The following is an 11,956-nucleotide window of genomic DNA, read 5'->3' on the forward strand; positions in this document are numbered from 1 at the left end:
AATAGCAAAAATTAATTTTGCTATTTGATAGACACTAAGATGTCATTAAATTTATATTGGATGGCTTTGACATATAATTAGTTTTAATTACTGAAACAATTTTTTAAGATTATGGCATTTCTGATTTATTTTTCAGCTTTATTTTCTTTTTTACAGTTAATATTTGACCCAACTATTTTATTTTTGCTGTGGGTGGGCCTTGAAAATTAGTACTGAGTTTAAAAATAATTTTAAAATCAGTAATAGTAAGAAATTATTTTATGCATTAAAAAATTGCTGTAGCTTCAGTAGAAAGTTTGAGTATTACTTTGAAATGGACAGGAGTACTTTACTGAAAACAGCTGGGTTGCTAGTTTATCTGACATAGCATTTAGGGCTAACCACTCTTTCATTTTCAAAATTTAGGCAAAAAATAGTTCAAACTGAATTGTTTTATTTATTATACTTTTGTTTTTCTCTTCCCTTTCCCCTCACCCCAATTATTAAAGGAAAATCTACAAACACTTGGAACAGAAATAGAACGTCTTATTAAACACCAGCATGAACTAGAACAGAAGACAAAGAAAACCTAATACAAGCCTTCTGCTCAGTAAACAGACAAAAGCCACACAGGAGTAGGTGCCACTGACCACTATCATTGGAAACTTTCTTCCACTTTTTGTTTCAGCCAGTAAAAATATTGTTTTGCTTCATCTGTACACAAAAAATATCCTTTTACAATATGAATGCATTGCTATATATACTGTAAGACTGAAAGCTTTGATGAAGTTTGTTTTTGTATGGTGTAATATAACAGCCTGTCATTGAATCTAAACAACTTAATTTGCTTATATTCTTAAGAAATGTTGAACATTACAAGGGCTTTTATCAAGCCCTTTGTTCATATTTCTTCCCTTTAAAATACATAATGTCAAAAATGACTCACCTTTTAAAAATTATGTATGAAAAGACAGGTGGTAAACATTCAGTAATACACTATTTCTCCAACATCAAGACAGCTTTAAAAAATGATAAAATTTTTTATTTTTATACTCCAGCATATTGGGTGAGTTTTAGGGATGTGTATGAATACTTAAATCTTCTAATTTCAGTTTTAATGAAAGCTGAACTTAATAGGAAAGCTAGCGTTGGTAACCAGCAATGATCAGTCATTATTTGCCTCTGTCAGGTTTTCTTATCGGTTTTAGGTACAGTTTTTCAGATTCTGATTGTTTGAGTTAATGGTTGAATTTTTAAAGTTTTTAGTTACTTAAAATATGATTTTAAATTACATATTAATTTATAAAATTTCTGTGGAGTTTACTTATATTTTAAATTGTGAAATGGATCCTATCATGAGAACAGAGAGATGAATGGTTCTTTGAAACTGAAATACTTTAGTTTTACTGACATTGTGTAAAGATAAATATTTATGAAGAACCACCTTCCAAAAGAAACCAGCATATGGCACTATAAACTATTTCATTTGAGCACCATTCTTCAACATTGATATATTAATTATGTACTGTAGTGGAGTGATCATACAGTTCCCCCACATGTGATGTTTCAGTGTATTTATTTAAAACATAAAATAGTCCAGGTGCAGTAACTCACACCTGTAATCCCAGCACTTTGGGAGGCCAAGGCAGGAGGATCACCTGAGGCCAGGAGTTTAAGACCTGCCTTGGCAACATAGCGAGACCCCCATCTCTACAAAGAAATTTTAAAAGATTATCCAGGCATGGTGGTGCATGCCTTTAGTTCCAGCTACTCGGGAGGCTGAAGTGGTAGAATCACTTGAGCACAGGAGGTCAAGGCTGCAGGTGAGCCATGATGGTGCCACTGCATTCCAACGTGGGCAACAGAGCAAGACCCTGTCTCTTAAAACAAAACAAAAAACCTCACACATACCTAAAATAAGTAACCAAAGGAACTTAATTTTTGAGCCAAATTTTTCTATCTTGTTGGATTTTTTACAATATTTATTTAAGATATACACTTAAGTGTTGCCATAGTATCAATATTTCTATGTCATTGAATTTTTTCTCACCCCTTATTATTTCTCACTTACAATTTCTGAGTGATTTTTCATATTTCATTATCTTCAGATCATTACTATAATAAGATACCTTGGCTCTTGTGCAGATACTGCAGCAAGCCTTGTTTGGTTTGGATTTTTTGCATCCCTTTTTCTCCCATTAAGCGAATTAAGTTTTGGGATGATGGATTAAAAGCCTGTAAAGAATTGTATGGGCTCTAAAAGTTGGGCTCATGGTGGCAATATCCTTTTAATGTGTTTTAACATTTTTTAATCAACATTGTTTAAAAAGATAATTTACTAAGGATTAGATTATTTAATGAATGTCTTTTTTTTCTATATATTGAGTTAGATGTTATCCCAGAACAAATATCTTTTCACTTCAAAATGAAAATATATGTTCAAAGATGTTTTATTTTTAGAATAGTTATAAAAACTGTTAGTCTTAACATAATGTGTCTTGTTCTTTTTACCATTAATAATTTATCAAAATGAGAGGGAAAGTGCAATCAAATCTGAATTATTTTACCATTTGTTTCTAGACACACTAAACACTCCTAAAGACTACTTTGTGTAGGCAGCATAACTAAATTTTTCTAGTTTCTTATGATACAGGTTCATAAACTACAGTATTTGGATTTTTTCCTCCAAGGCACAAAATGTATAATGGAGACCAAATAGTGATCAGATCCATAGTATCCTATGCCTATACACTTTAAAATGTATATACATTTTAGACAAAAATGCACACTCCAGTATTAATATTTGTGCTACCATCTACTTGGAGAAGTTTAGTGAGAAAATTTTAGAAGAAAACTATTATAAACAATATTTTGACTCTATTACCTTTTTTGCCTTACAAATTTTAGAAACTATGGAAATTCTTTAAAGAAAATGCTTTAGTTTTCTTTTGTTCTTCAGTGTCTACTGTGTGCTTTTGTATATGGATCAGGACTGAGCAAAGTAATCTACATGTGTCAGAGATACCTATCTCTAATTCACAGACAGCTCCTGATGTAAGGATTTAGAGGGCCTTCTGCCCTCTAAATACATGGCGAGAAGAATGGGGTATCTGGAAAAGGAAAATGATCTGGATAAATCTGAAACCTGGAGGGAGGTTGGTTTTATATGTTCATTATTGGTTGTACATATCAAGGCTGTTTTGGTTATTTAGCAATATTTTGGTTTATTTGAGCTGGAAGTGATTTTTTCTGTGTATGTATATGTATACACTTAAATAGGTTTTAATTTTGAAGTGAATATTTTCCGTGACTCCATTTTCCCATACCACTTCAGACTTTAGCCTGTTTAGTTTTAAGGACTGAAAATGGTAGATTTGGGCAGAAGAATAAATTTGAACTTTGATGGTGTTTTTTTTGTTTTTACTTTCTATCTTCATACCCATTTAAAGCGATTTAGCTTGAAATTAAATTTTATCAGGCTACCAACATGTTATTTATTTATTTAATAAATGCATTTATTGAAAACCTATATTATTGTACTGGCACCATACAGGGTATTGTATTTATACTAGTGAGCAGACCAGGGCATTTCCATCCTCATGGAGTTTATGGTCTAATCAAAATAGCTGGGGCCAGGTGTGGTGGCTCACCCCTGTAATCCCAGCACTTTGGGAGGCCGAGGTGGGAGGATTGCTTGAGCCCAGGAGTTTGAGACCAGCCTGGGCAACATGGCAAAACCCCATGTGTACAAAAGATAGAAAAAATTAGCCGGATGCAGTGGCACATGCCTGTGGTCCTAGCTACCCAGGAGGCTGAGTTGGGAGGATCATCTGAGCCTGGGAGGTTGAAGCTTGCAGTGAGCTATGATTGCCACTGTACTCCAGCCTGGGTGACAGAGTGAGACCCTGTCTCAAAAAAAAAAAAAAAAAAAAAAAAAAAGGAAAGAAAATAGCTGGGAGAACTGGGAGACAATCAGAGCAGGTCTTGGACTTCTGTGGCTCATCTCAGCCCTTTATAACTAGCCTGAGAAGAGGGTTTATCTACTTGTGCAAGTGGCCCAGAAATCACTCTTACATGAGGCTTTGGAAAATCCTTGCAAAGGTACGCTGAGAGTAAATTACTGTTTTCCTGGTGGTTCTGCATGTTTCCTAACTTTTGTCACAGTTTAATGTTTATTATTTAAGAAAAATTTAAAAAAATCCAAAGACCAGAAAATGGCATTAGATTTTTTACCATTAAATTATTAATGCCTATTTGGTGCTCATAAAGATTAATCATGTCACGCATGTTTCCAAACTTTCTTTTGCAATATATTATTTTCTAAAAATTGTTATATGCAAATTTAAACCAAGATTTATCAGTAAAAGAAAAAAATAGAATCCTTGATAATGTAAATGTTATTAGATATGCTACCCTGGTGAAAATATTTTTATAAATCATGTTGTCATTTATGCTTTATGAATGGTAATTCCAGTAGCCTATTTTTTGATAACCTTTTTTTTAAAAGTAATTTTTTTTGGACACCAAGATTGTTGATTTTTAATTAACACCAGTTGGTGGCACTAGAAACCTGAAATTTTTCAAGGATGATCAAAGAAAAATTGAAAAGGTAATCTAAACATGGAGAATTTTTAGGAAAATAAATGAAAAATATAATTGTATATTAGAGATGTATTTTTCTTCTGGAATGGAATTCTTTTTTAAAATGCAAATGGCTATCCATTTTGACTGCAGTGATGAAACTTGTCTTCCAGAAGACATATATATATGCGTGTGTGTGTATTGTACAGATAATCTTTAATTTGATTACACTGTTTGTTGTAAATATGTTTCTGTATAAAGTGAAGCTTTTCAAGAGGATTCTATGTATATATTGTACTTATTAAATAGGTAATGCCTGTTTACCAACTTGTAGTTTAATGGCATCTTTAATTATTTGTTTATATACACCATTTGCTAAACAGACTGATTCTTCAGACTGTTGGCAAGGCTTATTCAAATAGCTTCAATTTTCTTTTTTTTAACTAGACTGGGAATTTTTGCTTTCTATAGTTGTCTTTATTCTATCAATATGATTGGAAGTCAGTGAGCAATAGTAAGCAGATTTAAGTTGAATGCTAAGTTGTATTTTGAATTTTTGTTTAAATTATTGATAGCAAAACTTAGCCTTTGTATTCATTGGTTTTCACACTGCTGTAAAGAACTGCCCCAGACTGGGTAATTATAAAGGAAAGAGGTTTAATTGATTCACAGTTCTGCATTGCTGGGGAGGCCTCAGGAAACTTGCAATCATGGTGGAAGAGGAAACAGGCATGTCTTACATGGTGGCAGGCAAGAGAGAGAAAAAGGAGGAAGAACTTGCGAACACTTATAAAACCATCAGATCTTGTGAGAACTTAACTACCACGAGAACAGCATGGGGGAAACCGTCCCCATGATTCAGTCACCTCCCACCATGTCTCTCCCTCAACACTTTGGAATTATGGGGATTACAATTCAATATGAGATTTGAGTAGGGACACAGAGCCAGACCACATGAGCCTTTTACAGAAGGCTCTGGGCCCATAGGTAATGTGAAAATTTCTTATTTGGTAAGCCAGTGATGTGTTCAGATTTTCTGTGAAATAGAACTCACTTGCCATGAAGTCTAGCTTCAGTAATAAAGAACTAAGTATGTTCAATAAGAAGACACGAAAAAGGCATTAATTCAATCAAGTGAATATGTGTGGGATGAAATATTTCACATAACAAGGCATTGGTTTCCATTGCTCTAACAGTTCTGGTGTGCTTAAATTATGCCATATAACTTATTGAGTTCTCTATTGGAAAGAATCTCCTGAAATCAAGATCTGTAGAGTAAGTGTAAAATTAATAAAGTAAGTTTTCTAACATACTTAACAGTCTGCTTTCAGTAGCCTGTGGATTTGTTTGCAAGAGAAAGGAAGATACAGGGCAAGAGGGTAAATCAAGGAAAGATATTAGCTTGTGGTTCTTGATTTAGGTCCACGTAGCAGGAGAGTAGTGACTTGAACTGGAGGTGATAATTATGAGCAGAGGCTTTTAGTGGCTCCTTTATATTCGGTTAACTATATCAAAGTACCATTCACGTGGTCAGTATGACCTGCAGTCATGAGATGGGAAGGCCATTCTGATGAACTTATATCCAAATCTGTTTTTTCTTAATAAAAATAGCTTAAGTTAATGAATGCAGAATGAGTACCTGCTCTTCAGGAGCAGCAACTCAGAAGCATTCCTCTGTGATTAACCGATGCTAATGCTGAGTTTTAATAAGTTTTAATGACTGTCTGAGAATAGTGTGACCAGACTTGATGTTTCTGCCAAGTAGATTATTAATTATTAATTTCTAACTTACACTTTTGAAGAAAATGCACACTTTTAAAAATTAAAATTTGGCAATAATCTGACAATAAAAAAGACTGCTTATGGGATACTGTTATGTTAAACTTCAGTTACAGGATGTTAAATCCTTAGAACTAACTTTTCCCCAGAAAAACGTTAATGGAAACATCAGTTGCTTTTCAGACGTGATAGTTGTTGCTTCAAAAGGTGGATTTACACAAATACCAAGTTAAAAAACAAAACTTTAGTACATAATGAACTGCATTTATTTCTGTATGCATCCACATTTCAGTGTTTAGTGGTCCTGAACAGAAGTGGAAAAACGAAGCAATTTGCTAGGAGGTCAAGCCCGCCAATTTCAGGGGTCTGCCATGCACACCAAGGTCTCAATCCCTTCCGAGGATCTTCAGACGCAACTGCGATGCCAAAACCAAAATATGCACTGGATTCAAAGTTTTGTTCCAATTGTCATATTTCAAACTAGATTCCAATGAATTGGAAGGATGACCAAATGACAGCCCTGTTCAAAACTTCTTCAATTTCTAAAAGCAAAATCAATTACAGGAAAAAAAAAATACAGAGGGATTATGTGTGCTTATGAGTGTCTTCATGTGCCCTTTCTCCAAGTTTAACCACCAAGGACTTTGAGAGCTGACAGGTCTGAGTAACGCTGGAGACAATTCACTTTATCAAAACCTGAGCTAAAAACAACGCATCAGCTGATGATGACCGCAGAGAGTGGCAGGACTGAGGACCCAATATTCATTTTGTAGCCTGGCGGAGAGTGAATAGTGAGGGAGGTCAGGGAAACTTTCCAACCTTACCTAATCGCTTCTGGCCAAAGCAAGGATGTCATGGAAAGTGTTGGGTGGTGATGGTGCAAAAGGAACTTGAGGAGAAGGGGAGAAAAAGCACCCCTCAAAGCTGGGGAAGAGAAGATATGGAGAAAGCCCTAAATTCCTCATTGAAGGCCAATCTCAGAGGGAGGCATTGGTTCCCATTGCTCTAACAGTTGTGGTACACTTAAATTATGCCAGGAAACTTAATGAGTTAACTATTGGAAAGAATCCCCTGAAACTAAGATCTGTAGAGTAAATGTAAAATTCGTAAAGAAACCTTTTCAACATAATAGTCTGCTTTCAGTAGACTGTATTTGTTTGCAAGAGAAAGGAAGATTTAGGACAAGAGGGTAACAAGACCCCCAGGGTAGAGGGCTGTTGCAGGGAGGGTAGGACTTAGGGGGAGGGGTAAGGAGAGAAGGCAGAGAGCCCAGGCCATGTAATCAACAGAAAAAGGTGATTGTGTGGTGTGTCTTTTCACAGTTAGATGTGCCCCACCAGTTACAATGGGAGTCAATTTAAATATACTTACCTTGATCCCAGAGTTTCAACCCTGTGGACAGTGGTTACACTTGACAGGATAACTTCTTATAGCACAACTTATTTCAAACGGACAAAAAATTAGTATCATTTAGTATCTTAAGATAAATTTCCTTTGAATGGGAGTTTCCTTTCCAGTCCTTTAAGGTCTACAAGACATATCTAGAAAATTTACTACTGTGGAAAATGAAGACTCCTTAAAGTGAATTCTGGGGAAGGGAAGGGCCCATGGTTTTTCTTTTTAATTAATTGCTGTAACATTGTCCTTCAGGAGGCTGAGGGAGTTTCATATTTTCTTTAGATATTGTTGGGCGCTAAAGCTCTTGCAGGACAACTTCGATGCTTTAAGAATTCTGCCATTTTGCTAGCACTGATAATGGATCTTGGGCCCACCACTTCACTGGAACTATTAACTCCATATTAATTTTCATTACAAATCTTGCAAAGGGGGTGCTTCTGGGTATCTAGGTCCACATTCTATTTTAAGACTGGATGTCTGGTTTTCATAAATTATTCTTGGCGGCCTGGTCATCATTCCTGTCCGTCCTGTAAGTGACATGTCTTTGTCATCTTCTAGACCCCAGTTAACTGTGCCATCTGCTCTTTTCTGGCCGCCTGCAAGTTCTTCCAGCAATCGGAAACTGCGAGGGACCTTTTTACTCCCAAGCCTATGGTAGCTGCCACCTTCCGCCGCTGTTGCTCCCTAACTTACATTTAAGAGACCTGATTCTTACTTAAAAAAAAAATCTCAAGGTGAAGGGAAGCAGATATTTAAGAAATATTTTATTTCTGAGGAATTTCCAGCCTTTTTCCAACAGCCAGGCTTTTTGACAGACTACCTGCCCCTAATTGCACTCCATAAAAACAGATAGGCTATTATATTCAAGAGAAGAATCTCTACCACCTAACCCAGTACAAAAGTTCTGTTGAAAGTTTAAGATCCACTGAAATAACCAAGCTTGTCCACAGGTAACTTCTAGTTACAGTAACTCAGGAAATACATTAAATACTAGAGTAGCTTTCCACATTGTCCATTTAACTAAGTGTAGTTTTTTTGTTTTTAGCCACTAAAGCCCCAAGGGTGTGGGGGGAGTGTTTTCAGCATCTTCCCACTTTGCTTGTCCCAAGAAATATCAGTTAAACCTGCCACACCACCTAATGGTTCTTGGTCTGGCCCCTTGGTGAGTTCTGACTCGGCAAGACACCCCTCCCTAGGTCCCCCAGCTTGCTGCCCTTGCTCTAGGTCTGGAGCTGTGGGGCTGGCCACCTCTGGGAGAAACACTTTGTGTCTTGGTTCTGCTCCCGCTAGAGCTCCTATGGATGCCATCTCTTCCCCAGAAACCAGGTCCCTAGGTGTCCATACCAAAGGGGTGTACTTCTCTGGACTCTGAACTAGCTTGTTCCTAGACTTTGTGTTTTGCTTTGTGTTAATTTGAGGTCAGGGTGGAGGGGATTGTGCAGAGAGTCTGCTGGGACAAGCAGGCTGCAAAGGGTGTTTCTGGTGTCTCTAATTGGAATTCCGAACTCTTTCTCATAGAAATCATATTTTAAATAGTGGATACTATCTTAAGAACTTGTCCCAGTTTATGAGTAAAAAAGGATGAATGTGCTTGCCTAAAAACACTTTTCACTGTTTTTCTTTGATATGATTAAATGCTTTCTAAGCTCTGAGGCATCAACTTTCAAAAAACAGTTGAAGCAGAAGTACCAGGGGCCTTCCAAGATATTGGATGATCCGATCTCACAAAGGTGCTCTGAAGTGTAAGTGGTTAATACTAGTAACTTGTATGTCAAAGCCCAAGATGTTGCTGATGATTTTTAAAGATGATACTCGACCCATAAGTATAGTACAGTTCCCATTTCAGCAACAACTTGATACAGAGCAGGAGAGAATGTTTTCCATTTGTCTGTGCCCACTCGACCCACAGAACAAACACCCCGTCCTAAACAACCAGAACACTTCTCACCGTCCAGAGCTGTTTTGGCTGTGTCTACATTTCCTCCATTATCCTGTTGGGGTGGGCTTTTATTGACCAGGTCAGTCAGGTGAGTGAGAGATGAAAGGTAGAAGGTAGCAAGTTCAGCAAGAGTCCTTGTCACATTTGTCAAATTGCAATTGAGGTGATGGGAGGGCTCCATGTTACAGATAAGCTTACACATTGGATAACGGGAGTGCCGCATGAAGTAGGACCAGCAGCCTTTAGGCTAATGTATCGTGTTTTGGAGGATGTTCCATGTGAATCCATGGTGATTCCTGATGTCACTTTGTACCTTTAGAAATCAACCTAGAGATGTACCAGCTTGACATCTGTGTATGTATTTTGTAAGGAGAGGGTTCTGGAAAGATATAAAGTCCTAGCTATGGTAACCTTGTGTGTATGTGTGTTAGAGGGATGGGGAAGAGGGTACAGGGTTTTTGTGGAATTACGTATTATGTGATTTAAAGTTGACTTTTATGAACTTTTTTAAAAGAGCCAGTTCATCTTAAGAAACAGTTATTCATAGTATACCAAAGCGTTTTTCCAGGTTAACCTGTTTTCAGATGCTCATTAACAGATAAATATGCAGCATGGAGTATTGCAGTCTGTGGAAATGAAAAGCAGGGACCTTACTAGCTTTTTGCAAGGGTGGAGTGGGGTAAGGACCAAGTTCGAATACAGGTGAGATCTGGCGGGCGTAGTTCCCACTTCCTGGTGCCGCTGTCTACATGATCCATCCCACCACGAAGTTACAAAGCCCTGGAGTGATTCTGGATACCTGTTCTCAGTGTAAGAAAAGTAGCTCCATCATCATACATGGACACAGTTTGTTTATCCCCTGAGGTGCTGTTATGCGTTTTCCAAGTTTACTTAATGCTATAGTTACTTAGAAAGCAGACTAGTATTTAGCAGCTATTCTGGTCAGAAATCAAATGCAGCATACTCTACTGCTTTCGTATTTTAAGAATGTTTTCCCTTCGAAATGATAACACACATTTAAAGGAAACATATTAGTGGAGCGACAGAGAACAAATACTAATTAACTGCTTTGATTGAGGCTCAGACAACCCTATGAGGTAGGAAACTGAGGCTCAAAGTAATTTACCCCAGAGCTTACTGCTAGGTATTTGTGGAGCTGGAATTTGAACTCAGTTTAGGGATGCTTTTGCTATTCTCTGCTGCTTCCCAAAAGTCAAAAGTTCTAACACCTTGGGAAGTGGGGTAAGGTCATATTTAGATTCCTGTTCTATGCTTAATAACGCTTTTAACGAAAGTACCAATAATTAGTTTAAAGAACATGCACATGCATAAGAGCGTGTGATCTGGCAAACTCTTCGTTGGAGACTTGGTGCCTCTATTTTCATCTTTTGATTGTCTTTTGACTTAGCTTTTCCTCTAACCACAGTCAAAGAAGGGAAATAAAAACAATCATTTTATTTCCTCTTAAACTGTAAAGGTGTATGGAGGGGGAATCATAGGTAATAAATCACATTGTAATTTTCTTGACAGTCTGGACAGCGAATAGGTGTTCCTTAAGCTTTTTTTTTTTTTTTTTTTTGAGACAGGGTCTCACTCTGTCACCCAGGCTGGAGAACAGTGGCATGGTCAGGGCTCACTGCAGGTTCAACTTACCAGACTCAGGTGATTCTCCTGTCTCAGGCTCCCAGTAGCTGGGATTATAGGCATATGTCACTAAGCCCGGCTAAATTTTTTTGTATTTTTTGTGGAGATAGAGTTTCTCCATGTTGCCCAGGCTGGTCTCGAACTCCTGGGCTCAAGCAATCAGCCTCCCTCGGCCTCCCAACGTGCTGGAATTACAGGCGTGAACGATCGTGCCAGACAGGTGTTCCTTAAGTTTTAAATTACCTATACACATACCTTCCCGTGCACTGCCTTGTGAATGACTGTAACAGAGACTCCCTTTCCTGACCATCTCCTTCAAGGGCAACTAGAGGAGGCAACAGAGGACCGTAAGGGGCCCTGGACTTGGACTGGGAAGACCTTACCTTGCCACTTTTTGTGAAACCGTTTACAAACGAGTGAAAACCTCATTGAGCTTCAGTTTTCTCATCTGTAAAATGGGGATGAGAAAGCCCACCTGGCAGAGCCATTCTGTGGAGTAAACAGGACAATGCGTGGGAAAGAACTTTGAAAACTGCAAAGCTCTGCGACATGGACATATTATTAAGTTAAATCTTCAAAACCAGAGGCCTAATTTCTGTTAAAAAAATGTGATTATTAAAAAGGTTGAAGGATGCC

At 37.4% G+C, this 11,956-nt stretch overlaps 1 protein-coding gene and 1 pseudogene across 4 annotated transcripts in view; one reads left to right on the forward strand and one right to left on the reverse strand.

The window, feature by feature from the left end:
- Window positions 1-4,887, forward strand: part of CCDC186 (coiled-coil domain containing 186) — a 54,584-nt gene extending 49,697 nt beyond the window's left edge. For all 4 annotated transcript variants that reach the window (XM_003904276.4, XM_003904275.4, XM_009215389.4 and 1 more), the window contains one exon: window positions 489-4,887. In XM_003904276.4, coding sequence (XP_003904325.1) covers window positions 489-572 — 84 coding nt within the window. In that variant the 3' untranslated portion in view covers window positions 573-4,887. The remainder of the gene's footprint in view (window positions 1-488) is intronic.
- Window positions 4,888-7,963: 3,076 nt separating this feature from the next.
- On the reverse strand, window positions 7,964-9,857 carry LOC116269384 (annotated as a pseudogene).
- Between the last annotated feature and the right edge of the window lie 2,099 nt (window positions 9,858-11,956).

Source organism: Papio anubis, chromosome 11, assembly GCF_008728515.1.
Source record: "Papio anubis isolate 15944 chromosome 11, Panubis1.0, whole genome shotgun sequence".
Lineage (NCBI taxonomy): Eukaryota > Metazoa > Chordata > Mammalia > Primates > Cercopithecidae > Papio > Papio anubis.